The 15,977-nt window shown below is 43.2% G+C and overlaps 1 protein-coding gene across 4 annotated transcripts in view; it reads left to right on the top strand.

The window, feature by feature from the left end:
* cep104 (centrosomal protein 104) overlaps positions 1–15,977 on the top strand; it is a 37,750-nt gene that overhangs the window by 5,570 nt on the left and 16,203 nt on the right. For all 4 annotated transcript variants that reach the window (XM_071372174.1, XM_071372173.1, XM_071372175.1 and 1 more), the window contains 10 exons: positions 1,627–1,795; positions 3,087–3,242; positions 5,041–5,277; positions 6,184–6,396; positions 6,538–6,705; positions 8,879–9,052; positions 10,984–11,160; positions 14,714–14,914; positions 15,359–15,454; positions 15,751–15,829. In XM_071372174.1, coding sequence (XP_071228275.1) covers positions 1,627–1,795; positions 3,087–3,242; positions 5,041–5,277; positions 6,184–6,396; positions 6,538–6,705; positions 8,879–9,052; positions 10,984–11,160; positions 14,714–14,914; positions 15,359–15,454; positions 15,751–15,829 — 1,670 coding nt within the window. The remainder of the gene's footprint in view (positions 1–1,626; positions 1,796–3,086; positions 3,243–5,040; positions 5,278–6,183; positions 6,397–6,537; positions 6,706–8,878; positions 9,053–10,983; positions 11,161–14,713; positions 14,915–15,358; positions 15,455–15,750; positions 15,830–15,977) is intronic.

Genomic DNA, 15,977 nt, shown 5'->3' with positions numbered 1-15,977 from the left:
TTAAGTGTGCCTTGAATTCTAAATAAATCACAGACAGTGTCACCAGCAAAGCACCATCACACCTCCTCCTCTATGCTTCACGGTGAGAACCACACATGCCGAGATCATCCGTTCACCTACTCTGCGTCTCACAAATACACAGTGGTTGCAACCAAAAATTGCAAATTTGGACTCATCAGACCAATGGACAGATTTCCACCGGTCTAATGTAAATTTCTCATGTTTCTTGGCCCAAGCAAGTCTCTTCTTCTTATTGGTGTCCTTTAGTAGTGGGCTTGAGTTTATTTTGGGATGCAAAGAAACCAATACTAAAGGACACCGATAAGAAGAAGAGACTTGCTTGGGTCATGAAACCCGAGCAATGGACATTAGACCGGTGGAAATTTGGTTCCAACCGCCGTTTCTTTGTGATACGCGGTGTAGGTGAAGGAAAACCAGCCAACAAGTGCTCAGCATATGTGGGAACTCATTCAGATAATGCCAAGAGTGTGTAAAGCTGTCATCAAGGCAAAGGGTGGCTATTTGAAAAATCTCAAATATATTTTGATTCGTTTTTTTGGTTACTACATGATTCCATTTGTGTTATATCATAGTTTTGATGTCTTCACTATTATTCTACAATGTAGAAAATAGTAAAAATTAAGAAAAATCCTTTAATGAGAAGGTGTTCTAAAACTTTTGAGCAGTAGTGTGTGTATGTACACTACCGTTCAAAAGTTTGGGGTGACTTTGTTTTTGAAAGAAAAGCACATTTTTTTGTCCATTAAAATAACATCAAATTGATCAGAAATACAGTGTAGATATTGTTAATGTTGTAAATTACTATTGTAGCTGGAAACGGCATATTTTTTATGGAATATCTACATAGGCGTACAGAGGCCCATTATCAGCAACCAATGGCATTAGAAAACAATTTTGCAATTATGTTAGCACAGCTGAAAACTGTGGCGCTGATTAAAGAAGCAATAAAACTGGCCTTCTTTAGACTAGTTGAGTATCTGGAGCATCAGCATTTGTGGGTTCGATTACAGGCTCAAAATGGCCAGAAACAAAGAACATTAGACGTCACTCTATTCTTGTTCTGAGAAATGAAGGCTATTCCATGTGAGAAATGACCAAGAAACTGAAGATCTGGTACAAAGCTGTGTACTACTCCCTTCAGAGAACAGCGCAAACTGGCTCTAACAAGAATAGAAAGAGGAGTGGGAGGCCCCGGTGCACAACTGAGCGAGAGGACAAGTACATTAGAGTGTCTGGTTTGAGAAACTGACGCCTCACAAGTCCTCAACTGGCAGCTTCATTAAATAGTACCCGCAAAACACCAGTCTCAACGTCATCAGTGAAGAAGCGACTCCGGGATGCTGGCCTTCTAGGCAGAGTTCCTCTGGCAAAAGCAAAAGAAAAACGGCTTCCTGCCATAGATGTTAAAAATCATATTTTTTTAACAATACTGATGATATTTGGGAGTCGTGTTGTGACTCAACAAATGTAAAGAATGTGTTTAACTAATCACTCACTTTCAGATAACATTTTGAATACCTAATTGGGGTACATTGTTATCTAAAAGTGTGAAATTAAGCTCTGGTCTCTGCATTAAAAGTGGCTCTATCCCATTGTTTTTTTCAGTAAGTGTGAGTCCATCTCTCCTCTGGATGACCTGGCTTTTGACATGTACCAGGACCCCGAGGTAGCCCACATCATCCGCCTGCTGGATGACAAGAAGCAGGAAATGGTCCGTCAGGAGAGATACGAGTTTGCCAAAACACTCAAGCAGGCTGTCGCTGACCTGCAGAAGGTACTTCTAGGGTCTTCTGTGTGAAAATTGAACAAAATACTCAATAGCCTGCCCCCCCCCCCCTTGGCCCTTGTGTAGATCTGAAAAGATGTATTGCATAGTTAGATATAAGTAATATGACGGAAATTCTACCTAGCCTATCAGAGGATAAGGTGGAGTGCCATATTGCTTATACAGTACCTACCTATCCATCTACATGAAGTGCTTAGGGGTAGGGGAAAAAGTGTTGTTAGAATCACAAGCAAGAAGTTTGACATTGAAACAGTACACAGATATGTTATCTTTGCATTACAAGTGGACACATAAGGTATACTCCATATCACATCTTGTGAGTGAATTCAGCCAAAGAACTTCCCAAACCCAATTCCAATCCCCTTCTCCCCTTGGCCAATTAGAATTGCATGCGCTGCTGTTGCCAAGGTGGTCAAACCGAAACTCTTCCACCATAGCCTCTTGAGGACATAACTCACACCAATGTAGGATTGATAGAAAAGGCAATTACTTCATATTGTGCTCCCGAGTGGCGCAGCGGTCTAAGACACTGCATCTCAATGCAAGAGGCGTCACTAGAGTCCCTGGTTCGAATCCAGGCTGAATCACATCCGGCTGTGATTGGGAGTCCCATAGGGCGGCACACAATTGGCCCAGCGTTGTCCGGGTTTGGCCGGGGTAGGCCGTCATTGTAAATAAGAATTTGTTCTTAACTGGCTTGCCTAGTTAAATAAAGGTTGAATATTGTCACATACTTCAAATATATCAACTACTAATTGTATTTTACATCAGTAGCTAATGCTGTGTTACCCATAGACTTATATATCTGTGTTACCTGGCACCGGACTAGCAAGCTTGCTCAGTTCTATGGAATTTCCCTGTAAAATGATGCATTGAACTGGAACCTCTGGTCTCCGTCCTAAGTGGCACCCTATTCCCTATGTACTGCACTACTTCCCCATGGGCCCTGGTCATAAGTAGTGCACTATAAAGTGATTAGGGTACCATTTTGGATATTGACAACGGTAAAATATCCAGTTCGTAAATGTTAACGATTCCGTCCATGGAATACCATGATGCCATGTGGGCATGGCAATGCCCCGTTGCATACTAACCACAATTTAAGGAGAATTTGCTCAACATTTCTTTTATGCAGTCATGTTGAACAATAATAGATAGTTTGCCACTTCCTTCCAACATCTAGGCTTTTTAGTTGTCCATTCAAAAAAACATACTGTTTCTCTTTCTCCATCCTATCTCCTCTTTCTTCCTTCTATCCCCCTGTGTGACTGTGGGCTAGGTAGGAGAACGTCTGGGCCGATATGACGTGGAGAAATGCTGTGCCATAGAAAAGGAGGACTATGACACAGCCAAGAAGAAGAAGGAGCAAATGGAGGAGTACAGGATGACGGTGTACCATCAACTAGAGGTCCACAACCTACTGGACATGGGCATGGTGAGTGGCTCAATGTGGCTTCTTCAGTCATTTGAATTGTTGTGACTGGAAATGTACACTATAAATACAAAAGTATGTGGACACCCCATACCCGTTGCTGACAGGTATATAAAATTGAGCACACAGACATGCAATCTCCATAGACAAACATTGGCAGTAGAATGGCCTTACTGAAGAGCTCAGTGATTTTCAACGTGGCACCGTCATAGGATGCCACCTTTCCAACAAGTCAGTTCGTTAAAAATAGTCTGTCCTCGGTTGCAACACGCACTACCGAGTTCCAAACTGCCTCTTCCACAAGCTTAAGATCACCATGCGCAATGCCAAGCGTCGGCTGGCGTGGTGTAATGCTCGCTGTCATTGGACTCTGGAGCAGTGGAAACGCGTTCTCTGGAGTGATGAATCACGCTTCATCATCTGGCAGTCCGATGGATGAATCTGGTTTTGGCGGATGCCAGGAGAACACTACCTGTCTGAATTCCTGGTGCCAACTGTAAAGTTTGGTGGAGGAGGAATAAGGGTCTAGGACTGTTTTTTATGGTTTGGGCTAGGCCCCTTAGTTTTAGTGAAGGGAAATCTTAATGCTACAGCATACAATGACATTTTAGACGATTCTGTGCTTCCAACTTTGTGGGAATAGTTTGGGGAAGACCCTTTCCTGTTTCAGCATAACAATGCCCCTGTGCACAAAGTGAGGTCCATACAGAAATGGTTTGTTGAGATCGGTGTGGAAGAACTTGACTGGCCTGCACAGAGCCCTGACCTCAACCCCATCGAACACCTTTGGGATAAATTGAAACACCGACTGCGAGCCAGGCCTAATCATCCAACATCAATGTCCGACCTCACTAAAGCTCTTGTAGAAGCAGGTCCCCGCAGCAATGTTCCAACATCTAGTGGAAAGCCTCCAGTAGAGTGGAGTCTGTTATAGCAGCAAAGGTGGGACCAACTCCATATTCATGCCCATGATTTCGGATTGAGATATTTGACAAGCAGGTGTCCAAATACTTTTCGTCATGTAGTGTATCTTAATGCCCTCATTTAACAATATTCATTGGGTTTTTTAAAACAGCATAAAAACAGTGATGTGACAACATATCAACTGAAAACATGACCTTATAATGGAAAAATACATTACAAGTTCGTTCACTATGGCAGCGGTACCCAAACTTTTCCTATCCGGGGACCACCAGTCAAAGGCTATTGAGGTCCACCATTCGCAGAGTCACATATTTTTTTAACATAAAATATCTATCTTAGCGGTCAATTTTTGTCTATTTTATCAGTGAATGTAACAGCTTAAAGGCCTATTATGTTTGTTATACAATTTGCATTGTGAAAAGTAATGTAAAATTGCTTACAACATCATTATAGTCCCAACTGTTATTATTTTTCACAAAAAAAAGAAACAGGTTGTAAACCACTGCACTATGGTAATTAATGGTCTTTTTATTATTTTGTAACCAAATTAACTAGCATGTCTACAAATATTCATATTTTTTGTCATTTTAGCAGACACTCTTATCCAGAGCATCTTACAAGAGCAATTACGGTTAACTGCCTTGCTGAAGGGCACATCGACAGATTTTTCACCTAGTCTACTCGGGGATTTGAACCAGTGACCTTTCGATTACTGGCCCATTGTGCTTAAACGCTAGGTTCCCCATATATCCCATCTTCCATCATCTTGCATTAAATGACATTTGGTCATCTTTCAACCTTGACACCCACCAACTTTGCAAAGCCAAGCAGTTTGACGAGGAAAGCCCTCCCTCTTCTCTCCTCATGTTGACTTTAGATAAGGGAGATGACAGAGTCACCATCCGAGGACTCTCCCGATGTGCCTTCCCCACGCCGCCACCAAGTAGGACACAAGATGAGGGTTGTCACGGAAACGAGGAGGAGGAGAAACCAGGAACCTGTGATCACGGAGACTGTGGATCCTTTACCCCCCAAACCTGTCAGTCCCCCCCAAACCCTGCTGCGCTCCCTCCCTCCGACACCACGCTCCTACCCAGCAGTGCCCAGGATAGACGTGAGTCCCACACTGAATCACTGAATGTAGCATTATTGTTTCACTTGTGAAACGAAGCATGATTCTGTTTGGATTTCAAGGCTAGCAAAGACTAACCTGACAAGTTAAAAAGCTCTGATTGATGCCCAGTTATAGTTGAAGTTTTCTTATGCTATTCACAACTTTTTCCTTTTTCCCATGTTATACCAAACCCCAAAAGTTATTGAAGAAGAGTTATAGCCACAATGTCGCGACAAGAAACACACTGAGCCCCTCCTTATAATCTGCAGGGGTGTTTGAAACACTCAATGTGAGATTATGACCAAGATGTTATATGGTTTACTCACCAGTGTGACTGCAGACAGGTTCAGTTTAAAAGTGTGAAACAGTTGAGTGACTTTAGCACGAGCCAACCTGGCTGGAAGGCCCTGCTTTTGGCCTTTTACAGGAGTATTGTGCCAGTTGGCTGGCAGTTAAACTTGGATTAGATATTATACCTGGGTTCTAAAACTCATTATACATACAACGATAGCAAAGTCAATGAAAGCAACATTTGTTTTAGTAGATAATCTGATCAATCAATCTTTTCACCAGTCTGTCTAGCTCGGTCTGTTTGGTTGGTTACATGGTATTTTTCTCTTGAACACTGAACATTTCAGTGTATCTCAACACTTGCGATATCTGGGTGTAAGAAATGTAAACCTGCTTAAATCTTCACTCATCAAGTCCAAACTCTTAACCACCCCAACAGGTAACTTTTGTTTATTTCAATCCTCAATTAGTGTTGCTGCAAGCAAAGTAATATTAGCGTCATGTGAGGTTATCTTAAAGAAGTGAATTGATCTATATAGAAACATGATCTAACCACAATAATTAAACAATAGTTTGATGTCCCATTGATCTCCCATTGAATGACTGTATGCACAGGTCACCGCCCTGCCTTATGACGAGAGACCCCTACCTGCCTTGCAGAGAAAGGGGGAGATGCCTCAGAGCCACCCTGAGGAGTCCAGTCTCCCCCCCTCTCCCCTGGCCACCATCATCCCCTGTAGCCCTGGTGTGACTGGGGAGCCTGAGCCCCTGACAGAGAGTGCCCAGAGAGAGGCCAGTTTCCCTATCGAGGTGTACGGAGACGGACTGGTGAGATAAATACACACAAGCATGTATGCATACACACACACACATACACAGGAAAAACCCAGACTTTACATGATGTATCTCTCATAGTCAGTCAGTCATCCTCTGGACAGTTTGACTTTCTAATCCTCTCATCCACCCTAGGTGGCTGGAGCTTATTCAAAAACTTGGTCCTACCGGGAAGAAGCCCTGCTGGCTGTCTACAAGAAGCTGACGGAAGTATCGTCCGGGACGCCCAAGGAGAAATTGAGGAACATGATGAGGGCAGCAGTGTTTCTGGTCAAGAAGGCCCTCAAGGATAAAGTATCATCTGTGAGTTTTAAATGGAATCGCATTGTGTGTCCCAAATGGTATCGTATTCCCTATATAGTGCACTACTTTTGACCAGATCCCAATGGAACCTAGTCAAAAGTAGTGCACTATATAGGGAATAGGGTGTCATTTTGGACACATGCACTCCCTATTTGTGATGCCAGGGGATCTTTTGGGGGTTGTGTTCTTTATTACTCAGAACAGTAGGTTAACATGTTTACCTTTTAGTGCCTTTAACCACACTTGTCCCAGATTGAAGTTACAAACAACATGTAGAACATAAAAAGAGCTAGCTACATGCCTTATGCCACAATGACTAACCACTCTTGTTGCCTGGGGCTGATTTAAGTAGGCCAACATTCAATCTAACCCACGCTTGGGAAACCTGCACTGGGGGAAGTGATATGGTACCGTTTCACAGTAGTGTGTTGTAATGAACAGAGAAGTCTATGTGCACTGAGAAGTTTGTGAACAGAGTAAATATTGGTCATGCAGTTTTAGAGGGTGGTTTGCACACAAAAATAGACAACTTCAGAAATAAATATATACATTTTTGGGCTTAGCCTACACAGCAGGCAGCGGGGACATTTTTTATAAATGTTTGTCTATTTTTGTGTTCGAACCATGCTCTTATTTGTGGACTTCCTTGTTTAGGCATTATTTAATTAACATGGGATGATGTTATTTGTGACACTTTTCTCCCTGTGTTTGATGAACAAGTTCACAGGGTTTTTCCCTTAAGTCTATACGATCAGCGTAATATAGACTGATTAAGTGAAAGGCATTGTCCATGTTTTGAAGGCAGTAGCGGTGCGTGGGTAAAATCACTGGGTAAGCCAAGCCAGAAAAGAAAGGTATACTACAACCTATGAGTTGTAATAATTGCGTTGTTTGCTCTAACCTGTTAGTTCATATGCGTTGACACTGTGATATTTTTGGAGGCTCCCGAGTGGCGCAGTGGTCTAAGGCACTGCATCTCAGTGCACACTACAGACTCTGGTTCGATCCCGGGCTGTATCACAACCGGCCGTGATCGGGAGTCCCATAGGGCGGTGCACACTTGGCCCAGCATCATCCGTGTTAGGGAAGGGTTTGGCCGGGGTATGACATCATTGTAAAATAAGAATTCGTTTTTAACTGACTTGCCTAGTTAAATAAAGGTTAAATTAAAACATATATATATATATACAGTTGAAGTCGGAAGTTTACATACACTTAGGTTGGAGTCATTAAAACCAGTTTTTCAACCACTCCACAATTTTCTTGTTAACAAACTATAGTTTTGGCAAGTCGGTTAGGACATCTACTTTGTGCATGACACAAGTCATTTTTCCAACAATTGTTTACAGACAGATTATTTCACTTATAATTCACTGTATCACAATTCCAGTGGGTCAGAAGTTTACATACACTAAGTTGACTGTGCCTTTAAACAGCTTGGAAAATTCCAGAAAACGATGTCATGGCTTTAGAAGCTTCTGTTAGGCTAATTGACATAATTTGAGTCACTTGGAGGTGTACCTGTGGATGTATCTCAAGGCCTACCTTCAAACTCAGTGCCTCTTTGCTTGACATCATGGGAAAATCAAAAGAAGATGCATTATTTTATGTCTTTTTTTGGGTGGGACGCCTGGCTTATCTTGGCACCCATGAATAGACACCACTGGAATGTGTAAGGTTTTGTTGTTAATTGGAAAGCTTTAGGCTGTGTAAATTGAATTGAAAATGGATAATTTGTTAGCAGTGACACACACAGACACACATGAAGGCCAGATATGTTTATTCCTGTCACAGGCTCTCTGAGTGCTATATACACACACATTCTACCCCCTCAACAATGCTGTCCCAGTCCCACTCACATTCCCACTGCTCGCTGCTAGAGGTCTCTCCTTAAAAAAATATTAGAGAGAATTGGTGACAATGCTGGCCTTGTAAGTTGCAACCACTTTCCCTGACTTGTCCTGCAATGAGAAAGATGGTCCTGAGGCATTGTGTCCACCGGGTTTCCAACCCCCAAAACTTCTAATCTCAGGGAGGACACTCAGCTGCTGAGTTGACTAATGTTATACAAACAAAAATAAAACTAGAGTAAGTAACCATGTTTAATAGGACATTACAGAATGTTGTAATGAGATTACTTTTTGGTTACTTCTAATGTATGTGTGTGTTGTAGGTGTTCCAGGCATCTCTGAAGCTGCTGCGGCTGCTGCTGACCCAGCTGATCCCAGGCCAGGCCCTGGGTAGAGCCGAGGTGGTCCACTGCGTGGAGCAGACCTGGCCCAACCTACTCTCCAGGACCGGGGACTCGGCCACCAGACTACGGGCCATGGCCACAGCTTTCATCCAGGTGGGTAGAGTTAGATCAGGGATGGGCAACTTTAATGGGGGTGGGGGCCAGAAAAATCTGAACTCCTCATGAGGGGCCACAGTTGCTCGCGGGTCTGTGTACCCACATACACCCCCCCCCCTCTAGCAAAACATTTTAGCGGCCCCCCTCTTGACAACGGAGATACATTTTTAAAGTTTTATAGTAAATTTCATGCAATACTACACAGGAATGTTTGCAGTTTTTAAAATTATATCTGAGTGAGACTGACTAACAAAATCAATGAGCTGGCTGCTAAACTAACTTAGCAATCTAAAAAATGTTAGCTGACATGGGGTAATTGACTGACTATCAGTGACTAACATACAAATAGAAAAACTGCTGATGCACAAGAACATTTTACTGTACTAACTCGCAACAGTAAGTTGAGACCCCGGAGGGGGTGATTGATCCGAGGGCATCCAAAAGGGGAGCTGCGGGCCGCATGCCCACCTTTGCCACAAAGCCTATTTTAGCATGGGCAGCATCATTGAGGACTTCAGCCAGGTGGGTTGCTGCTCCATGGATGCACTTATCGTGCTCTGTCCAAATTCCCAACCTGGTCCCCTTCATTTGCAGACCTGATTTCTTGCTAGGCCTATATTGCTATTGTAGTACGTTCCTAACCTACACTGTGATAGCAGGCCATTGTGTGGCAGGCGTTTGGCCACAAAATGTCTGCTGCCGATCACACAGGTGGGAACTACATGTTGGTAGTTGTGGATGAGATTAATTAGAGAATATTGCTGTACAATACATCACCATTCCATTACAAACGTCTCATTGACTGCATGCCATCGAGGCCCGCGCCCGACGTTTAGACATGTAGCTAACATTTACTGTAGCTCTGTTTGGATGAAGAGCTAGAGTTGTTGCAGCTGATTTCAAACTCTCCAACAAGCCCCATGTTGTACTAGAAATGTTGGGGCCCTACAGAGAAACCGAGGGACTGTGTGTGTGTGTGTGTGTGTGTGTGTGTGTGTGTGTGTGTGTGTGTGTGTGTGTGTGTGTGTGTGTGTGTGTGTGTGTGTGTGTGTGTGTGTGTGTGTGTGTGTGTGTGTGTGTGTGTGTGTGTGTGTGTGTGTGTGTGTGTGTGTGTGTGTGTGTGTGTGCGCGCAAAACATTATTGGCCTTGGTCTATATAAACAACAATGGACACACAAATTAAACTTTACATTTTTAGTAGTACCATAAAAATACACATAGCATGAAAGGGTCTTCTGGTCCATTCTAGGAGCAATAATACGTCCTTATTCATTATGCATTCATCTCACTTTCCCAGAACATTCTTGTGAGCAAAACATTGGTAGGGTACTGTAGGTTAGCATGCAATGACCTTTAAAGGCCCTTTACACATTATAGAACTTTAGCACAATGTTTCTTTAAAGGCTCTTGACTATGCACCTTTTAAAGATATTAGCAAATAGAGAACAAGCTTGTACTGTAGCTTTTCATGAATGGGCTTTGCCAACATAAAAATTACACTTATGATTTAAGCATATGCACTTTAGATGGTGCACAAATTGATGGTGTTCCTACATATCTGGATAGACGATAAGCTGTCTTTTTAAAAAGTATATTGATGAGTTAGGTTATTTTAATTAACTCCAGTACTTTTCTATGGTGCAATTGTTGTGCCTAAGGTCTGCATTCTAGAAAATGTTAATGTATCAATATCATGTTTGTATAGAGAATTTTTGGGGGATGTTTTTCAGCATGAAACATGATTTGAAGGGTCATCCTGAACCTTTTTATATTCACTTCTGTCATCTCCAAGGACTGAGCACCCATTCTGGGCTTTATTAAATCTTGAAATTCCTGGTCGTAGCTCCCTCTCCAGCATTACTGCTTCTCCACTACTACCTCCTGGTTTCAAAATGGCTGCCTTGCCTCTTCCTCTCGCTCCTGTGCAGGATATGGCCCTGTTTAAAGAGGTGCAGGCCCTGCAGTTGGTCCCTGGGGAGCTGGTGAAGCCCATTAAATCCAACATCCCCACACGGCAGGCCCTGAGCAGGGCTGAGCTACTGGAGAAGCTGCTGGGAGAACTGGGTACAGACAACTCAGGCTTCACTCTGGACAACGTCATGAAGGTAAACACTTAAGGCAACCATGATTTTTTTTACTCCCACTCCTGGAGGGTTGCAGTGTGTGCAGGCTTTTTTTTAAGAACAGTGGATGTCCACTCCCCTGTCATATTTGTTTATTTATTGTATCATTCAGAATTACATGGAGAGACAGAATAGAAAGTTGCAGGGCGGGTTTTGAACCCATGTGTGGTCTAGAGTCAGCAACACTACCACTACACCAGACTCTGGCACATTTCTGCAGGCTTTTGAGCATTGTCGTCACCCTAGTGCCACTTGCTGTCACACGTTTCTGGGCTCAGGCATAGATGGGAAGAAGAATCTGTAGTTCCACTATCCAGGCTCTTGAGAAGCAGTGAATGAAGACGCCCAGAAGTCAATCAACACACTCTAGAGTAAAGATAGACTTTAGGCCTCCACTTATCTTGACTGTTGTCCATTTCTATGCAGTTCTATATCATAAGTTGATCAGTGGAATTGAAGGATGAGAGAGGATGGCCAGATAGATGATGTCCGTGTTTTGAATCAGTCATCCTAATTCACTCAACTCAAATAGGCGTTAGTCACCTCTGGTCAGCTGGGGGCATGCTGTCATTGGTGAATGCCACAGCACACCCCAACTCTCTCTCTCTCTCAGAACAGAAGATCATATTTTAGCTATGATATACAATATAGCCTTCACATAAGGCTCAGAAGCATACGCACATATGCATAAATATGTGTTCCACAAATTAAACCACCAAATAAATAAACAATAAATAAATAACAAGCATATTGCGGCATACATTGCTTGAAATGCAAGAAGCAGTACCCAATGAACATAGGGAATAGTTTATGTTTTCTCCATATAGACCAGGGCTCTCCAATCCTGTTTTTGGAGAGCTACTGTCCTGTAGATTTTCACTCCAACCCTAATCTAGTGGACCTGGTTCTAATAATTAGCTCGTTGATAAGCTAAATCAGGTTAGTTAGAACTGTGGTGGGAGCGAAAACCTACAGGAGGGTAGCTCTCCAGGAAAATGGTTGGAGAGCCATGATATAGACAAATGTTAATGAGACAACATGTTCATTATCTTCTTTCTTGCATGCATCAAAGGTTACTGTATCACATTTTATTTTCCCTCTCTTTTTTCATATTTAGTATAGCTATGTTTGGTAGGAATCCAGGAGCCAGGTCTTCTGAGTGAGTAGGCCTTATTCCCTTCGTTCCACCTCAGTGCAGGGATGTACAATACTTGATGCATTGTTTAGAGACCAATAACAGGCCTGGGAAGAAGACAGACCCGGCTGCTAGGATGGTCAACATTGTCCCACGCATTTGTCTGTGTGGCAAAGTTCAGCAGGTAATCTGGTCTTTGAGATTTCTCCCCACTATCGAGATTCTGCAGTTGGGTCAGCGGCCTGTCACCTCGTTTCCTGGGGAAAACGATTAGCAAAGTCTTTGATGTATTCTCTCTCTCTGTCTCTGTGTCTCTCTCTCTCTCTCTCTGTGTCTCTGTCTTTCTCTCTCTCTGCATCTCTCTCTCTGTGTCTGTCTCTCTCTTTCTCTCTCTCTGTGTCTCTGTCTCTTCACTTCCAACAGTGACCTAGTATCTATGTGTCAACTATCCAAGTGTTGACAAAGTGGGCAGTGTGATTGTCTGTCCTCTCTAGTTGACGTCAGACTTCTTTTGGCCGGCCTATGCTTCACTGCTGGCTTTATGGTAGGCGAGAGCAAATTGTTAAATTCTGCACCGGAGTCCCTCAAGTTGAAGAGCCCAAGACGGTACACTCCTCGGTGGCCTGTGTTTGCATGTTTGTTTGTGCGTGCTTGCAGACAGCTAGCACATGCACCAACTGCTTTATGTCAGCTCCTTTCAATGTTTGCTGAAAACTTTTGGGGTAAGCGTTGCATTCGGAGGCAATAGTGGGAGGGCATTTCCCTATAATGCTTGCTCACTGCCTAAGACTGGAATTGGTTTCAGTTGAAAACTGTTGGTGTTCATTGACAGCCCTTCAGGAGTCTTGGCGCACCACTTGGCCTAAAAACACATCATATGTAAACCCTGTGGGGTCAGTCAGTGAGGTGTTATATGAAAATCGGTCTCACGGTCATAAACGTGAATTCCCAGACCCTGTTTTCCAGTTTTGTCAACACACCTGATTGCTGTTGTGAGATGATGGCTTCATGTCCATCCTCAGGCCTGTGTCGTCTCACTGAACAATGGGGGTTTATGCAACTGAGTCGTACTGCTTGAGTTTCACACCTTCCTCCTCGGGCTCCCTCTCCCCTCTTACAGCGGACAGACTGATGGGCACGGCAGGGCCGCTTGGGACTACTGTAGAATCTATAAAAATAGAGTCTATAACACGTAGGAACAAACCTGAAGAGGTCTGGATTGTGCACCTGTTGTTGTGTCTGGCTCAAATATATTTGTTTTAAGATAGTAGCCTATAGCATAACTTCCTAGTGTAATGCTTGCCACATTGACCAGATTGGTACGAACCCTGAATTTGATGGTAATTGAGCCCACCATTTCCCCATTCTCTTTAGTGAGTATAACGAGCCTGCACCTAGGCAGGTTTCTCCAAAGAATGTAAGAGATTAGTTATCAAATAAGGCAATTTTTTTTATCTAGATTGCATGAAATGGCAGTTACAGGTGTTAAAAAACGCAAAAATCTCTGAGGCCTCCCTCCCGGCAGTAGTCAGTAGCACCACCTTGTTAAAAAAATCCTTTGGAGAACCCTGCTAGGTTGCTCTTTGCTCAGTGCAGGGTCAGCCGGGTTATTTCCCCCTGGTCCGAGGACTGATACATTTCTCCCTTTCCCCTCCGGTTACCTGGGAGATAGGCCGGGAGCCGGAGCAAAGAGGTGATTGAATTTCCTGTAATTAAAATGAGAAGCAGAGAGAGACAACATAGAATAATGGCTGCCTGTCCCCAGCCCATTGACTCAGGGAGAGTATAGGTGCCCTTTGTACACAGTTTACCTTTTGAGGTAAATGCTCTCTCTGAATGTTCTCTATCCGATATGCTATGACGGCTATTGAGCTATCATTCTCACCAGACTATCGTAATAGAATGACTGTTGGTTTAAACAAGCATTGATTAGTATCATGTTTCAATGAAATCTGTAGAATTTCTACATATCAATTACATATGCAGGCTTTTTCATTCAGTCAAAATAACTGTAATTTATACATTGTAGTTTCATTCACTATCTGAGTGGTGCTAGCATGCTTGCTTCTTTTTGGACATGCAACCTCCTTTTGTATTTCATCCTCTGTACAGGTACATCATGCTAAACTCAGTATGTTGTAGCTTTTTTAGTCTTCCACTGTATCCTCTTTGTTTTTGTTTAATTTCTGTTAAGGCTCTTATAGATGGTTTCCCAGACTACAAATGAAGCCTTGTTCTGGACTAAAAAGCACTTTCAATGGAGATTCTCCATTAAGCAGGAGTTTTTTTGTCCAGGATTAGACTTAATCTGTCTCTGGTAAACCAGTCTTTTTGTTTCCGTTTCAGCTTTCTAAAAGCTCTTGTTCTCTCTTGTTCATCACCTCTGTGCCTCTGTGTCAGTTCTGTACAGGTGCGCTGCAGCACAGCGCGTCAGAGGTGAGAGAGATGGTCGTGCTCATCATCCTGGCTATGTACCGCCTGCACAAAACCGCCATCCTCAGCTACCTCCCGGCCAACGATCCCGCCACTCGCAAGAACGTCCTCTATAAAAACATATTTGACGGCTTCGCCAGGATCGATGGGCGGCCGGTGGAGTCCCAGGCAAGGCTCGGCCCATCTGTGTGTTTGAATGAGTCATGACTTAACGTTGGACACGCTGTGATTCTGAACAAGTTCTCACAGTTGTTTGGGATGGGTGACGAGCTGCTTCTTTTTTGTCACTTGTGTTCTCTCACCCCATTAGTCCCATTAAGTAATGACCGTGCTACTATTGAGTAATGTTCCACTGCTAAAATTCTGGCAGTGTCTCCTTGGGTAAGTTAAGGACACATCGTCATCATTGCAGTAGAGTCTGTCTGGAAGGCTTCCAGACATGACTGGGTTGTTAGAGAAGCATGGGCAAACACAGAGAGAGGGAGAGGAAGAGCGATAGAGGAGAAGAAGAACGACAGAGGGAGAGGAGAAAAGGAATGAGTTTGTGAGAGAGAGACTTATACAGTACCATGGCATTAAGTGTGTCACTAGACTCCTTTAATTTTGTTTCAGACGTCAAAGAAGGGAGGCGCACAGCAGGAGGGGGAGAAGGAGAAGGAGGAGATCCGTAGTCTTCGGGAGCAGCTGGCTGCCTTGAATGAGATCAGTGTAGGTGGAGCTGTCATCACTGCACTATTACCTAATTTCATTCAACAGGCCAGCGTGTCTGTGTCACTCCTCCTTGTTGTGCACTCATTCCACTGTACTGTATGTCCACAGTATAGACCACTGAAGTAAATAGAACACACACGTAATAGTCTCTATGGTATTGATTATTTCCAAAAGACACTTAATCATATGTACCATTGGTATGGATATAAGCACAGGTATATGGTTTTACAACACTTTTTAGACTGTATGTACTATATCTCTGCAAGATGTTGATTTGCTGTTTGTTTTTTTAGAAGGGCAATTCCAAAGTGGAAAACGAGAAGGGAAATACCAAAGGACAGAAGAAAGAGGCTGTTAAAGTTGTAAAAACAGGTCTGTATGAACCCTATCCTCAACCACTGTTCACACGTATACTGATTTTGATAAACCCACCTCAAATGCCACAAAAGGTTTTGGCCAAACCCATTGTGGTTCACGTTTTTGTTTTTACGGTGGAATGCTGGTTGCACCACTTTGAGGC

The sequence above is a fragment of the Salvelinus alpinus genome, chromosome 28 (genome assembly GCF_045679555.1).
Source record: "Salvelinus alpinus chromosome 28, SLU_Salpinus.1, whole genome shotgun sequence".
Classification (NCBI taxonomy): domain Eukaryota; kingdom Metazoa; phylum Chordata; class Actinopteri; order Salmoniformes; family Salmonidae; genus Salvelinus; species Salvelinus alpinus.
Note: the sequence above shows the minus strand (reverse complement) of the source record. Positions and strands in the feature narration are given on the sequence as shown.